We start from the raw sequence: 17,241 nt of genomic DNA on the forward strand, positions 1-17,241 counted from the left end.
GGGGAAAGGGCTTAGAAAGGGGGGCATGAAGACTGGTTGAGGTTCTTGGACAGTTTGATATTGGTAAATTGTGGTAATTACATCAGAGTCACAAACTTTACCACTACTGTTAAACTTCTTATCTAAAGCTAATATAAAAAGTAAAAAGTGGCAGAAAAGTAGCGGAAGATGTTAGAGATTGAAGGGTGGGGACAAGTGCAGTATAGAGATAAATTTTCAGTTTATTAATTTAAAGCTTTAGATTAAATAATAAATTGGGGAGGGTCTTAACTGGAAGGGCTCAGGGTCTGCTCCCAGTTTGTTGGGAGTAGGATGGTAGGTGTCACTCCCAGTGGTAATTGGGGCCAAGTCATTGTCATTGTCATTGTCATCCTGTTGCTCACCCATTTGCTCGAGTGGGCACCGGTAATGTCTCCATTGTGAGACTTGTTAGTGTTTTTGGCATATCGAATATGCCACAGGTAGCTTGCCAGGCTCTGCCATGCAGGTGGGATACTCTCGATAGCTTGCCGGACTTTCCGAGAGGGGCAGAGGAATCGAACACGGGTTGGCCACGTGAAAGGCGAACACCCTACCGCTGTGCTATCACTCCAGCCTGTCTGGGCCAAGTAGTGCCAGGAATTGAACCTGGGTCATCTCTCCAGCACTGGACTTCAACTTTTGATAGGGAATACTAGTCCTCTTTTAAGCTGGATAACTTTGTATTTGGAAATGAATTCAAACTGGTAAAAAATTGAAGGTAGTATATTTAATATTAGTATTCTGTCTCTTATTTGCACACATGCATGCTGTTACTCTGAATCATTTAAGAATAAGATACATTTACGCTTACTTTCTCAGGATAGAGATATTCTAATATCTATAGCAACTGTCAGCCTTAGAAATTTAATGTTATTCATTCTAGTTTTCGCAGAGAGTATGTCCTTTATGACATTGCTTCTCTTTTTTAAAGGATACAGTCTAGAGGAGTAGTAGTTTAGTAGTAGTAGTAGTCGTAGTCATAGTCGTAGTAGTAGTATAGTTTAGTAGTCCCCCAGTATCTGCTGGGAATACCCACCATACCACCAATAACCCGTGGATAGTACTGGACCCTATTTTTTTCTCTATACATACCTATCATATTGTTAAACTAGGCACAGTTACCAGTGATATACCAATGATAAAATAGACAATTTAAAAATATACCAAAATTAAGGGACTGTGGTTTCTCTTTGAAAATAACTGTATTTTCTGACTGCATTTGACTGGGTAGCTCAAATTGGAAAGAGAATCTGTGGCATAAAGGGGGCTATCTTGCTGCTGTAACATGTTTTTGTAACTCACCTTTATTTTTTATGAGTTTTAGCATTTCTGAAGAATACAACCCTGACTCCCCTTCTTAATTGAACATTTTTACATTTTGTGTTTGTGTAATAACTTTTCATTATTTGATCAAGGCTTACATTTTTGTCTGAAATAGGTGATAATTGTTTCTGTCATATGATGTTCATCTGTCCTCTTCAAATATTTCTAATTTTAGATGATATTAGCACATGGTCAAAGTGCTGCTGCCCACTTACCTATTAAATAGTGTTTTTCTCATCCTCCCTTGCAGCTGTTGGCAGCTTGTGGGGAGCCAGTATAAGGTCAGACAAATGTCTCCATTCAGATTTCTTCCCAGATTTAGTGTCCTTTGGTTTTCTTATTGATGTACTTTTAAAAGGAGATGATTGCAGAGGAACCCTCCAGTTTTGTTTGCTCTTAAGGTACCTTTTCAGTGCCATGTATTTTAGAAATCAGTAACTGTGTTTTTGTGCTTTCCTGCACAGGATGGCTCAGCAGCAGGCCTTGAGGTTCCGAGGCCCGGCTCCCCCTCCAAATGCAGTGATGCGAGGCCCACCGCCTCTCATGCGGCCTCCTCCACCTTTTGGTATGATGAGAGGCCCTCCTCCACCGCCACGGCCCCCTTTTGGACGTCCTCCTTTTGATCCTAATATGCCTCCAATGCCTCCACCAGGAGGAATTCCTCCGCCTATGGGTCCTCCACACCTCCAGGTAAGTAGAGGTTGCTTTTTCTTTGTCATTGTCAATATTCTTTATGAGTTTTACTTTAAAAACATGTTCCTCATTGCTATTTATAGGACTATTTATAGCAACTGACAAGAGCAAACACTAATGTATTCCTCCAAATGCAGTGGTAGCAGTAACTGGTTCAGAAGTTCAGAATGGGAATTTAGGTTGTGATAGAACAATCACGATCACGAAATCTCTTTAATCACCGATTTCTTGGGCGGGCTCAGTAACCTCTCATTTCGTCCTTTCCCTGAGATCTTAGAAGTCTGTCTCCACTCGGCCCTCCCAAGGATGTCGGCCCTCCCAAGGATGTCGCACTGGGGGCTCTTTCAGGGTCAGGGGAATGAGATCCAGCTTGTTACTGGAATTAGCATATGAATACACCATGGGAAGCTTGCAAGGCTGTCCCATGTGGGCAGGAAACTCTCAGAAGATTGCCAGTTTCTTCTCCCAGAGGGAGAAGAAGTAGGCTACAAGATACTGTGCCCGAGCGCTTCTGAGAGCTTGCTTTTAAGTTTCTCTCTGGATGTTGGCCGTTGATGGGATTACACACACCTGGGTTCCTCTGCCGGTACCTTCACGCATGAGGCCTGAACGTGTACAGAGGGGCCTCAAGCATGGCTGTAGCTAGGTTCCGGTGGTCTTTGGCTGCCGGGAGGTCTGCTCGGGGTGGGCAGGGAAGCTGGAAGCCCATCTCCCCCCCAGGGGCCCCGGGGAAGACAGCCAGGCATGCGGGCAAGAGACTCTCTGTGATAGAAAGTCATACATATATGGGACTGGAGAAATTGTATAGCGAGTAGGGCACTGAAGATAAATTTTAGAAATTATGTGAATTCTTCAGTTAAAAATTTTCTAGTATTTCAGCCTGAGGCAGATAATCCTCTTCAGTACATAGAAACACTGTGGGAAAGGAGATCTTGAAGTGGTTCATTCTTAGAGCCATTTTTTGGGACTGAACTATTTTTGTTTGAATATCTATATTTCCGTAGTTTATCTCGCTTGTACAACTAAAATAGTGTTATCTACTTTCTGTTAGATGTTCAAGAATGAACTTAGTAAAACTAGAAAAAGGTAATGATGCTTGCATTGAATCTGCAGAAGAGACTTAATGTTTTAATACTTAGCTGAATAATAGTGCTGCCTTACTACTAGCAAATGGCTCTTTTCCAAAAGCAAGTTATTGAATATTTTTCTATTTTCTCCAAGGTTAAAATAAGAGAGATTTTTCAGCCGATTTGCATATAATTGTTAAATGTGAATTTGTTCTTAATTTTTGCCTTTGAGAGTTGTACAATATGATGAAAATATACTTGTACAATATGATGAAAATGTAATGAGCCCACTAATGGCAAGGATATTAGATATTGGAATGGGACATTTCTTAGTGTTGTGATAATTTTCTTAGTCTTGATGAGCTATTGTATAGTTATACATATATAATAACAATTGTATAGTTAAATATCAAGTCTGAGTGATTTTTAGCTAATGGTGCATGAGATAGTTGGGGTGGGTATTGTATAGCAATAAATCTGTGCTAATACTTGAAAGACTAAACTGAATCCAGAAAAATTGGATTACTTGAAAAGAAAGTTATAAGTATGAAGTGTAGTTTATTATAATTAGCATGGTATCAATTCCATTATCCAGATTAAGGTGCTTTGGATAATTGAGTTCTAATATTACTAAGGTTGGGGCTGGAGCCATAGCACAGTGGGTAGGGCATTTGCCTTGCACATGACCAACCCGGGTTCAATTCCCAGCAATCCATGAGCACTGCCAGGAGTAATTCCTGAGTGCAGAGCCAGAAGTAACCCCTGTGCATTGCCGGGTGTGACCCAAAAAGCAAAAAAAAAAACCCCAAAAAACAAACACACACACACACACACACACACACACAAAATGTTACTAAGATTATAGAAGAAAAACTTCAAATGATTCCCACTTTCTATTTAATATTTGTCTAAAATACTGTGACTATTGCTGTTCAGGATCTTGTTTTGTGTTAGTAATTTTTCTTGTTTGTTTTTTTGTTTCCTTATTCTGGGCCATACTCAGCACTGCTTGGGGTCACTCCCAACAGGGGACCATGTGCTGAGGAATCTTCTTAAGACAGGGCTCTTGTTATGCAAAGTATGTGCTCAGTGCTTTGAGCCATCTCCATTGCTGTGTCAGTATTGTTGAAGAGTGATAGTGGAAGAACTATCAAAAGTAGGATTAAGTCAGTAATAGCTCCAGGGGAAACATGTTTTTCAAATTACTATATATGCATATTGACTTAAAAATTAATAGTTTAGGGGCCAGAGTGCCTAGTTCAGTGGGTAGGACACGTGCCTTGTACACAGCTGACCAGTTTGACTCCAGCACTCCTTATAGTCCCCCAAGCCACTCAGGAGTGATCCCTAAGTGCAGAACTAAGAGTAAGGTGCAGCCCCCAAACAAAACAAACAAAAACATTTTGTTTACTGTGTCTTTCTGTATGTAATTGATGTTCTTTGAGCTGTACTATTATTAGAAAAACTGAAAATGAATATTTTCCTCATTGAAAAATAGTTCAGGTAAGTTTTTAGTTATTGCTGTTATTTACCAAATAATGTTTCTTTTTATTGGTTATTTCCTGTTGTGAATTAATGGTGGACACTTTGGTGAGTCTGGGATACAAAAATCATTTTTTTTTTTAAAGTGGCCCAGTGCCTAAAATCAGAAATATAGTGAGTAAGCAATATTAGTTTATATTGCTGTAATCCATGTGACTCCTTTTAGTATTGTTACTTTTCATTTACTTAGAAATCATTTTTATGTTAGAGAAGTATTAATTATATAACATAGATGAATGCATTTGAATATCATGTTAAACTTACTTCCCTTACAGAAATTGGGAATTTAGTTACCGGTTTTAGGGGAAAAGGTAAACGCGCATGCCCCTTACACTTGTTGTACATTCACAGAGACCGCCTTTCATGCCCCCACCCATGGGAACCATGCCGCCGCCTCCGGGTATGATGTTCCCTCCAGGAATGCCTCCTGTGACTGCTCCTGGTACTCCAGCACTGCCTCCTACTGAGGAGATCTGGGTGGAAAATAAAACTCCTGATGGAAAGGTAAATGATAAAAGGTTCTGAGGGTCTTATTTCGTTGATGACAATAGAATAAAGTTTCTGAAAGCGAGAATATTGCTTTGTGCAGGTCTCATGTGTGTGGCCTTGGTTTCCATCACCAGAAATGAAGTTTGTTTAAAAAAAAAAATTCTGGTATATTGAAATTATGGCAGTATGAGTGGCCATTAAGAGTGAGAATTCTCGGGATGGGGTAAAGTTTTGATAGATTGAAATTATGCCACTCTGCTTGCCCATTAAGAGTTTAAGACTTGTCAAGGGGTGGGGTGGGAGGTGATGGAAGGGAAACTGGGGACACTGGTGCTGGGAATGTACACTGGTGGAGGGATGGGTGTTGGAACACTGGATGACTGAAACCTAATTGTGAACAGCTTTGTAAGGGTCTATCTCACAGTGATTCGATAATAAAATCTTTTTTAAGTGAGATTTGGGGGCTGGAGCGTTAGTACCGAGGAAATGCATTTGCCTTGCCTGTGGCCGACTGGGGATCGATCCTAGCATCCCATATGGTCCCCCGAGCACCACCAGGAGTAATTCCTGAGTATAGAGCCATGGGTAACACCTGAATATTGCTGATGTGACCCAAAAAGATCAAAAAAAATAGAGGGGAGGGAAGGAGGGAGGGAGGGAGGGAGGGAGGAGAGAAGGAGACAGACAGACAGAGTTGGAAACTGGAGAGAGTACAGTGCGTAAGGTGCTTAGAGTTGCATACGGCTGACCAGGTTCAGTTCCTGGCAGCCCATATGATACCCCAAGCACCGGCAGAGATAATTTCTCAGTGCAGAGCCAGGAGTTATTCTTGCGCACTTTCAGGTGTGCGGGCCTCCCCCCCCCCCACACACACCTCAAAAACAAAAAAAGAAATAGAATAGTGAAACTTGGGTCAGCACACACAATGATTAAGTACTTCAGAAGAGGTTTTTGTGGGCTAGTCACTGCTGTGGCATCTTCTACCTTAGCGTGCAGCCTTCTAAACTCCTCAAAGGCAAGCAGGTATTTAGTCTCAGTTGCATTGTGTACATTGTTTGGTCAAGGAAGCTCCTCTTACTCCTTAGGAAGTGGTGGCAATCAAGTTCCCAGATGCCAGGCAATGGGAACTTTGTTAGCAGGACTCTTTAAGGCTAGCAGTCTTATATCTGGTATCTTAATTCTGCACAAAACGTGCCTTTGATTTTTCCTTTGTGTGTTAGAAGTGTAGTGTGTGGGACCGGAGCAGTAGTACATGGGTGGGGTGGGTGGGGTGCTTACCTTGCACATGGCAGACTCAAGTCTGATTCTTAGCACCCCATATCATCCCCCAGCCCTGTCAGAAGTGATCCCTGAACATAGAACCAGGAGAAAAGCCCTGAGCATTGCTAGATGTGGCCCCCAAACCAAGTACATACGTCCTACTCATTGCAGAAAATTTATGAATTGGGAAGAAAGGAGGGGGGGGGGAATTACCCATAAATCTTTACTGCGTGAAAATCGATTTTGATAGACTTTCTCTTTGCTGCTTTTTTACCTTGCAGAACAAAATGTGGTTACACTATAATTCTTAAAAACAGTTAACAGGTTCTATGATACCAGTGATTTTACTTCTCTCCAGGTTTATTATTACAATGCGCGGACACGTGAATCGGCATGGACCAAGCCGGATGGAGTTAAGGTTATTCAGCAGTCAGAACTCACACCTATGCTTGCAGCCCAGGCACAGGTGCAGGCCCAGGCCCAGGCCCAGGCGCAGGCCCAGGCCCAGGCGCAGGCCCAAGCCCAAGCCCAGGCCCAGGCCCAGGCCCAGGCCCAGGCCCAGGCCCAGGCTCAGGCCCAGGCTCAGGCTCAGGCTCAGGCTCAGGCTCAGGCCCAGGCCCAGGCCCAGGCGCAGGCGCAGGCCCAGGCTCAGGCTCAGGCTCAGGCGCAAGCACAGGCCCAGGCCCAGGCGCAGGCGCAAGTCCAAGTGCAAGCACAAGCAGTAGGAGCTTCCACCCCTACGACCAGTAGCCCAGCACCTGCAGTGTCCACCTCAACATCTTCATCCACCCCATCTTCCACCACCTCTACCACAACAACTGCCTCTTCGGTTTCGCAGACAGTGTCAAGTGAGTAGCAGTCAGCATGCGCTTTCGTGTAGGGAGGGGCACAGAAACGGATAGGGAGGGAATACATTCCAAAATGACCCCTTTACTTCTGATACTATCCTGGATGTCATTGGAGATCTACTTTGACCAAATTCTGAGTTAATGAACAGACATTTATGCTGGTAGAAGAGGTTTGCCTGTTCCAGTTCAAAGTTAAAATGGGGAAGTGCAGCTCGGCTAATAGTAACCATGCTGTGGGGTTCTTGACTCATACCTGAATCCTAACTACAGGGCTTTCAAATGGTTTGAGGAGTCAAGAGGAATGCATGTGAAACAATTAGGGAATAGCGCGCAAAAATTCATACAGCAAAAATCAAAGGTGTAAGCAAGAAATAGGGAAACAGGAAGACTACATGGATATTGTGGTTGATATTGACGGATATAAGATATTTGAATAGGTTCATACGTAAGGAATGTTGGTCTTTCAGTTATGAGGAACAGCATGAACCAAGATCAGAAAATGAAGATAAGTGTAGTTCATGAAATTGTTAGGAAACATTTCCTAGGTGAGAGCATTTGTAGTTTGGCCAAGTTGTAAAGAACTTGATTAACGAGACAGCTGGCTCAGTCAGACTTTGGGGACCTGTATAAGTGGAGTATTCTGGAAGAATTTTCTGGTGCTAATTTTGGGTAGTGTTGAAATGGGAAAATTCTTAAGAAATTTTCAGTAATGTTACTTAGAGGTGGGAATGGGAAGTAGGTAGATGAAATGAGTTGGTAGAAGTACTCAGAAAGTAATAGAATTTTTAGTATACATTAACTCAGGAAGGCCCATAGATTAGGTCTTTCCTAAATAATGAGATACAGTGAAGATTTCAAGGATAAGCGGAAGAATATTTGCTTAAAAACAGTCATTGATACTTAAAGCACTGCTCTTAGCTTTTTCATTTTTATATGTATGCATTGCTATTTATTGAGCTTGAGTCCTAACATGCTTGAATAATCATTTTCTTAAATAATGATTGATTAATGAAATAAAGTTTTTCTTATGGGATGATTTTAAATTAGATGGTTTATTACCTGGAAAACAAGAAATTAAAAAAAAATAGTCATGCATCTCCCTTCCATAGCTTCAGGAATATATTAATGTATAGTACTCTGTAAGAAATATGCATATGAGAGCAATTGAAGGCTGTAATACTAAAAGATTTGGTTTTATTATTATAAGAAGCATCTGAAGAAGTAAGGTAAATGTAATAGGGAGATGATTTTTTTTTTTTTTTAAAGGCTCTGTCTACTTGGTGGAGAAATGCACTTAATCAGTTACAAATAAGTCTTTTGCAGTTGAAAGGTGAATTTTGGTCAGGAAGTCTATAGTGTTACTATTAGTTGAATTGTAAAATAAATAGGTTCTTTGCCTTTTAATTTATTTACTTATGTTTTTACGGGCTTCCTGTGTAGTAATGAAAGTAATAAAAACAGTAGATGGTTTCTATGTGGAAGCCCTATGTTACTTCTATAATTTGTCTTCATAAAGAGGGGAAAAATTAGTATTTTTTGTTTGGGGCTGGATCGATAGCACAGCGGCAGGGCGTTTGCCTTGCATGCGGCCAACCTGGGTTCGATTCCTCTGCCCCTCTCGGAGAGCTGGCAAGCTACCGAGAGTATCTCACCCGCACAGCAGAGCCTGGCAAGCTACCCATGGCTTATTTGATATGCCAAAAACAGTAACAATAAGTCTCACAATGGAGATGTTACTGGTGTCCACCCGAGCAAACTGGGATGACAGTGACAGTGACAGTTTTTGTTTTAAGAAGGTGGATAGCTAAATAATTTTAACTGCCCTATTTTGATGTCATAATGGTCTGGCAGTAGCTTAAAGCTATCTTATGATTATCAGTTACTCTATTAAGAAATCCTGCCTGTCATATTTTGCAGTTCTTCAGAATGATCGGGAACACTTTATTCTAAGAATAGACAGCAAAATCATGATCTTTTTATTACTTTAAACATCAGTTTTGATGTCTTTTTGGTATTCCTGACTATTTCACTTGATTCAGTGTTACGAAATGGTGTCATATTGTAGTCTCGTTAATATTACTTCATCTGTTACAGTTAGTCTGTTTTTAGTGAAGATAGTAGACTACATTAGTATTTTTGGGTTTAGTGTTTGCAAGTTATTTTAGCAAATGGAGTTAGGAATTTACAATCTCTAAAGTTCTAACTTTCATTCTCTTAGTTATGCATTTTATTCTTTATTACCTATTTCCTTTATCCTATTCTTCTCATGATTTATGACCCTTACCCAGTCAAATTCAGAAAGCCCTGTGCCACAAGAGAAATGAATTGAATGAATGTTTTTTTCCTATTGCATTGATGTTCCTTTTCACTTGAAATTTATGCCTTTGTAATTTATTTTCTTGTAATACTTTGTAACATAATTTAATGGCTATATTATTAGCAAACTATTTTTTAACAAATGTTAATTGTGGACTACTACAGTCCAGTTCTGTGGGTAAATGGGACCGAACCTTAAGGAAGTTATATTTCAGTCCTGGCTGAGCATAAACTCATTTTATCCTGAGCAAGTTTGTGAGAAATGATTAAAAAAAATGAAATCCTACTTCTCAGGGCAATTGGGAAGAATAACTAGATAGAGTTTCATCCATGGTTATAGATTACAAATGCTAATAATGGTATATGTATGGGACTGGGCAAATGTTGCATGTAATTTGTATTTTTCGAACTGTTATAAAACTATATTAATATGATACTGTACCTTAAGGCTAGGTCTATGCTAGACCAACAATTCATTCCTGGGCCCCTGAAGATACTTGTTTGGCCCTGCTGTCTATTTAGCCAAGGTGAGTCCCTCATTAACAAGTATGAAATTGCTCACATCTTCCCAGCCTAAGTGAGTTTCATTATTAGGAGCTGAAAAAAAGATAACTGACCTTTTTTTTGTTGCCAGTTGAATTATTTGGTACTTTCTATTAATGAGTGTACTTTTTTTTTAGAATGAAATTTGCGCACAAATTGGGAATATAGTTTTATTTCTTTTCCTTTGATGAAATAATTGTACTCTAATACATTTTTTTACATCACAAAAAAGATGAAGTATTTGTTGCCAATGAATTAAGAAAGTGAATTTTGTTTTGGAACTTTGATGGGTTATGAGTAAAATATAAAAATGTTTCAGAACTGAAATGCAGATTTTAATTTTTTTATATTTTGGGGGTCATAATTTGATTTTAAATGTGATTAGTAGGGATGAAATGTTTTACTTTTGGCATCTAAAAATAATGTATCAGGTCTGGAGATGTAGCTCAGTGGTAGATGATTTGTCTTATATTGTTAGGCCCTGGGTTTGATTCTTGGCATCACAACAGCAACAAAAATAATAAAGCAATAGAACCAAATTATCCTGACATACACATTCTCTGCTTCTCACATCAGAAACAGGAGGGTTTTTTTTGTTGTTGTTCAACTTCTGTTTTTTAACAACTATGGAAATATCTTAAGCTTTTTTTTGACCCCCTTTTGTTCATATCTAGGCAGTCAGTCATTTGCATAACTTTTTCTCTTTTTTGCTCATCCTTGCTTAGACTATTTCAATTATGTGGAAATAGATTTTTCTACCTGTTTTTTCTATCCATTTGCCAGATTAATTCATCAGATGAACACTGATTATTACTCATAGAAACAATGATTCACATTGCTTTATACACCTCTTAACATTCACAGAATAACAAATAGTATATAAATTCATTTTTTAAAAAAATTCAAGTTAATGAAGCATATATAGAAATAAGTGAAAGGTGTACATAGAAGTAACAAGCACATTCTGGTGTGCCTTCTTTAGATCACATCTTTCTATTTACATAATTTCTCTCCTTTTCTACTCCCTTCCAGTATAGACGCCTTAGCCATCCGTCCGGGGCCTTAGCATGTCTCTAACCTATTGTTCCAGCATCGATGGTTTTATGTTGTATGGCTAGTGTTGTACTAGCTTGTCCTTTCTTGTAAACAATTTCTTAGTGTCCTTTACTTTGTTTTTACTTACTTTTCTTACCATTTATTTACTTTCTCCTCCCACTTCATTTTTCTTATTGAAATCCTACTCTTTCAGGATCTATCACAGACCTGTGTAATAAAATTTCATGTACCCTTTCACAGATAGAAATGGTCTTTGGATCTTGATAAATATACCTATTTACTCCATTTCACTTTGTATTTTAGTTTATTTTGGTTTTTCATTTAACTATTTTCAAGCGACTTGAAGACAGACTTTTAAATTTATTTATTTTTTTTTTACAAATTTCTTGCAGTGCATGGAATGGGATCTTGAATACTGAATGAGTAAATAATGAATGAATGTAGTAAATGGTTTATGAAGGAGTGATACATATTTTTGTTTTATCTTTTATCAGCACCCACAACACAAGATCAGACCCCAAGTTCTGCTGTTTCAGTTGCCACGCCTACAGTTAGTGTTTCAGCTCCTGCTCCTACAGCCACACCTGTGCAAACCGTTCCCCAGCCGCACCCCCAGACGTTACCTCCTGCTGTTCCTCATTCAGTACCTCAGCCAGCAGCAGCAATACCTGCTTTTCCACCAGTAATGGTACCTCCATTTCGTGTTCCCCTTCCTGGCATGCCAATTCCTCTTCCAGGTAAACCAATAGATGGTAATAGCTTTTCTAGCTCTGTTTTCATATTGTCGGTTTGTTCTCATGTGTCTGTTGCATTTGAAATTTGCCTTGAATCTCACCTGTTTGGAATGTTTTTGAAAGATTCATGGCTAACGGCAATATTTTCTCTTCACTTTCGGTAAATGTCTTTTTTGTTGTTGTTTACATGTCTTAACCTTAGAGCCATATTTAAAGGTACACTTGTTTTGATTAATGACCTTAATGAATTAAAAATGATAATCTTTTCATAAATATGTTCTAAATGCATTATTTTTAGGGCTTGAGCCTATGAAGTCCAGAGTCACGAGTCATTGTAGCTAACATGTTGAGTGCTCTACATGTCATGCACAGTATTCTAAACACTTCATGTAATGATGTATTTAATTTTCACAACCACCTTATGAGGTAGATACACAGGTAGGTTAAGTTACTTGCCTGTGCTGCCTAACTAATATTGATGGTTATGTGGGATGTGAGCCTGGGCATACGAGTTCTGAGCACTATGCCCTTAATGACGATTACGTTGGGAAGAAAATGTAGGTCATGACTGAAAAATTTATCTAGATAAGATCAAATATCTCCCTGTCAACTATTAAGAAGTAAAGTTTAATACACATCATTTAAAATTTTAAGGTGAGGGGCTGGAGTGATAGCACAGCGGGTAGGGCGTTTGCCTTGCACGCGGCCAACCCGGGTTTGAATCCCAGCATCCCATATGGTCCCCTGAGCACCGCCAGGGGTAATTCCTGAGTGCAGAGCCAGGAGTAACCCCTGTGCATCGCCAGGTGTGACCCAAAAAGCAAAAAAAAAGTAAATAAATAAAAAAATAAAAATAAAAATAAAATTTTAAGGTGAATTATGTGTTTTATTGTTAGGGGACATTGTTAAAACTAGAGAAGGTGTTAGGGGACATTGTTAAAACTAGAGAAGGAATTGAGAGCAGAGTAGATGTCTTCCTATAAATATTAAATAGTGGTGCTGGACATTTTAATTTGAATACAGTAACTATTACCGGGCATTTTTAATTCTTATTCCTGGCCTATTTACCTAATAATGTGATTGAAAATATCACTGCCTTAGGACAAATTCACAGGGCTAATTTGTAGCGAAGATAAATGGAATGTAGACGTTATTTCCCAGATTCATATTCCAGTATCAATTGTCCCTGAGTTAGTTTCTGTTTGAAAACAGAGTTGAGATTCAGGTATTTTTTTTTTTTTAGACTCTGTACACACTGTAATAATTATTCTTCATCTAATTGTCCTTTTCCTTGTAACCAGTGTGAAAACAACAATTGCAGATACTACATCTGAGCAGGAGAGACACTAAAAATATTGGGAATTTGTGGTTTTATTCTTTTGGTGGGGGGGAGTTGGACTTTTACTTATTGTTGCTATAGTGTCAGGTGACTAAATATGTCACACCCAGGATGTGTTGAAGAACCTCAGATAATTTAAATATAAAAGTAAAACTGGAAATCTTTTTCTGATAACGGATTCCCCCTTTTCTAAATTAAAGACTAGCAGCCAAATACTTTCCTCTTTTTTATAAATTTTTCTATGAAGTTAGGTGGTATAAGGAAGATGGTTGACATTCATAATAAGTTGCAGTCTTTGCTTAGGGTCAAGAACAGTATTCACATCAGATCCTAGATTTTGAGTGGTCTGAGAAAAGATTGTTCAGAAAAGACCCAAAGATAGTATAACATTTTTCAAGTATTTGAAAGACAGTCATCTGAAAGAACTTTGGTCTTGCATTCGGGCAGAGGTTTCTAAACTTCTTTGTCCTACCCATCCACCTCACCCCCAGCCGCCTGGAACTTTTTCTTCTTTAAAGCAAAGAGGTCCCCCACCCCAGTGGGGCTTGGAGTGGGGGGCATAGTGTAGCCCAATTGGGGAATCACTGCTTTAGGGGCTCTTAGTAGAACCAGTGGCTGAAAGATTAAGTAGCAAAATTCTGTTCTATAGAGAGTAGAATTTTGTGAAAAATTAAGAACTTTTATTATAGCTATTTCTATGTTATTATCTACTTTGAGCCTCATTTCAATTGGTAAAAATTATAGAGCCTTGCACACACTGGCCTGTGTTTGATTCCGGCACCACATATATCTGTTCTCTAAGCAGCACAGAGTGTCTCTCTCTCAACATTTGCCCAGAAAAGAAAGTACTGGTGTTGGTTTATATTAAGGCATTTTTGGCATTAATGCTCATTGATTTTCCACTTAAATGAACTCTCCTTAGGTACTTTGTGGGGGGGAAAAAAACTATTTTTTTTTTCTTTTCTTTTTGGGTCACACCTGGCAATGCTCATGGGTTACTCCTGGCTCTGCACTCAGGAATTTCCCCAGGCTGTTTCTGAAGGGATCATATGGGATGCTGGGAATTGAACCCGGGTCAGCCGCATGCAAGGCAAATGCCCTACAAGCTGTGCTATTGCTCCAGCCCCAAACTCCATGGTTTTTTCCCTTCCCAAGTAGATGATTTTCATGTACAATGATATCTTTTTCCTTCAATTCGGCAGTAAAGTTAACCTTAATCGGAGAAATTTAGGTGTGATCCCCCCGCCTTGGAGTCTCAGATTCTGTGAGATCTAGCAATGATACATGTAGGTTCTAACAAGGATTATGGAAAGGATAGTCTAAGATGAATCATGGAAGAGACTGGAGTAATTATGGAAAAGCTTGGAGAAGCCTTAAAATTGAGAATAGAAAATTAGATTAGGATTATAGGGTTTATGTTGTAAGAATGTAAAGTCTTGAAATTTTAAGAAATAGTGACATCAGGGGCTGGAGTGATAGCACAGCGGGTAGGGCGTTTGCCTCACACGCGGCCGACCTGGGTTCGATTCCCAGCGTCCCATATGGTCCCCTGAGCACCGCCGGGGGTAATTCCTGAGTGCAGAGCCAGGAGTAAACCCTGTGCATCGCTGGGTGTGACCCAAAAAGAAAAAAAAAAAGAAATAGTGACATCAGAGTTAGTCAGATGCTAAATGGAATTTTCAAATGACTAACTAATACAGTGTAGGAAACTTGGACGTATACTGTTAGCATTGAATGTGTGGGGCCAGGGATGCACATTGGTGATAGAGTATTTATATATGTGAGGCTCTGATTCCCAGGACCAAATGGTTCCCTGAACACTTGGGTGAGACAGATTAAAAACATTTTTTAATACATCAGTACCTTATGTCTTCATATACATGTAATCACTCTCAGAAAATCTTTAGTCAAATACAAGAGCCTCTTTAACTGCTGCTTAATAGTTTTTGCAGTCATAGGTGTAAATAAGGCTTCATTTTGTTATAAGTTATGTAGTTAAACATTTATTGGGAGATGGTTTGGAGTTCTGCCTTTGAGAATTTCTATTTCTTAGGCTCAGTGGTCCTGCAGATGGCAGTATTTACACTAATTTAAACTGAATACATCTTACAATTTCTTTACCCAAACCAGTTCTTTCATTGCTTTCTTTAAACAGCAGGAAATTAGAAGTAAAAAACTTGACAGCACACTTTTTTGATTGTGCTTCAGAGTAGAAAGTCTGGCTTTAATACTTTTTAAATAATAACTGTAATAAATAAATGAAATTAAGATAATGGTAAAATAGCAATTAAAATTTATAAAGACAATTCAGAAATTGGCAGTATTTGTGTGCGTGTGTGTGGATATAGGTACATTCTTTACAAATTGAGGAGTTTAATTTTTTCCCTGAATTAAGAGAAATTTTGTTTTCTGTAGTTCAGTGGGGAAAAGAGTTTGTTTTTAATTTATATCAATACCAAACTAAGTTTAGTTTGTTCATCAGAAACAAAAAGTAAAATTTAATTCCTCCACTTTAATGTTTTCCTTTAAAACAAATTTAAATTAAGTCATAATTTTGGGTTTCTCAATTAATCAGTCATAGTTTTTCTAGCTTTTCCTTTTATTCCCTTTTTAACATCATTCTAATGCATCATGATGAGTCGTCATTCTTCTAAGAACTGTACGTAATTTCCACTCTTTGGAAAAAAAAGGCTACACATTCAGCTGACTTAAATGACAGGTTTCTGAATCAGACTATGTAGTTATTAGTGACATTTAAAGGGCTTTTTTCTTAACTCGTTACTCTGCCTTCATAGTTTTCCAAGCCCGTGCATTTTATAGAGCAGGCACTAAATATGAAAAGCTACCCTTCTAATCATCTTTGTCCTTCTTTTGTTTAAAATATTATTTGCAGTGCAGTATTTGGATTCATTTCATACTTATTTTCTTCTTTTCTCTCTCCGTCCTCTTTGTTCTATCTCATTTTTCTATTTCTGCATGGTTTTGCTCCATGCCATTCCTCTCCTTCTGTATGAAGTCCCCTTGCCAGTGGCAGAAAGACTCTTGTCCATGTCATGCTGCACCTGCCTTTTCACTTGTATCAAGCAACAGCAGCATGGTTTTGACGTCTGTGGGGAAATGTCCCGTATGAGGATTTAGGTCTGTGTAATGAAGGGGCTTTCCTTTGTTGAATTTAAGTCTTAAGACTCCTTCAGTATTACCAGAACTGGTTTGATAAAAAGGTAATTAATGCTGTAAAATAGAAGTAGTTATCATTAAACCACTTCCTATAAAAATGTCAAACAAATTTTGTTCCATTCTTGGTCTTTTTCTTTGGAAATGGCAGTCTAAATTGTAGTGGTAAATTATTACCCTGAATCCCAGTGGTAGCCGACATACAATGGCAGCTTTCCAACGTATGCTTGCTTATCCGTTTTACAGGTGTAGCAATGATGCAAATAGTCAGCTGCCCGTATGTAAAGACAGTCGCTACCACCAAGACCGGTAATTTTTAAAACCATCTTAGTTTGTTTTGTCTGTAAGTTGGCATGGTAGTGAATGTTGTTGTTTATCCTTTTATTTATTTATTTTTGCCCAAGTGAGTGGATTTTTTTATATTTTTCTTTTTAATGAGCAAGTATAATGCAGTTGTCATATTTGGCCAACACTTAATTTTCCCAGTTGCCTGTAGCATTAGCTTCTTTGGTTCACAAAGCAAATAAGGTCAGATCACTTTATATCTTAATTTTTGTAATAAGTGTAAACAACTTCATTCTCATATTCATAACATTTGGTTTTATTTCTTGATGTTTGTTTTTAAGTTAAATATAAAAAAATCATTTCCATGTGTTAAAGTGACGTGATTGTGCTTGCATGCTAGTGAATATATGTGTGTGATTATTTTTGTGTGTAGTATAAATATGCTCTTTAAAGCTATAGAGGACGGCCCAAAACTTGATTGTAGCTTAGAATTTAAGGTATTTTTCTTAATTTTGATGTACATATTCTTAATTATACAATATCAGTCTATT

At 38.6% G+C, this 17,241-nt stretch overlaps 1 protein-coding gene across 8 annotated transcripts in view; it reads left to right on the forward strand.

Annotated features, from left to right (window-relative positions):
- Positions 1 to 17,241, forward strand: part of TCERG1 (transcription elongation regulator 1) — a 52,577-nt gene that overhangs the window by 6,352 nt on the left and 28,984 nt on the right. For 6 of the 8 annotated variants that reach the window (XR_008630670.1, XM_055141737.1, XM_055141735.1 and 3 more), the window contains exons 2-6: positions 1,809 to 2,034; positions 4,998 to 5,150; positions 6,754 to 7,243; positions 11,653 to 11,895; positions 16,652 to 16,714. Coding sequence is in view for 7 of the 8 variants with exons in the window: in XM_055141735.1 (XP_054997710.1) it covers positions 1,809 to 2,034; positions 4,998 to 5,150; positions 6,754 to 7,243; positions 11,653 to 11,895; positions 16,652 to 16,714 (1,175 nt within the window). In the remaining variant the exon portion in view is untranslated. The remainder of the gene's footprint in view (positions 1 to 1,808; positions 2,035 to 4,997; positions 5,151 to 6,753; positions 7,244 to 11,652; positions 11,896 to 16,651; positions 16,715 to 17,241) is intronic. The other 2 variants (XM_055141740.1, XM_055141741.1) reach the window with 1 other exon arrangement.

The sequence above is a fragment of the Sorex araneus genome, chromosome 6 (assembly GCF_027595985.1).
Source record: "Sorex araneus isolate mSorAra2 chromosome 6, mSorAra2.pri, whole genome shotgun sequence".
Classification (NCBI taxonomy): Eukaryota; Metazoa; Chordata; class Mammalia; order Eulipotyphla; family Soricidae; genus Sorex; species Sorex araneus.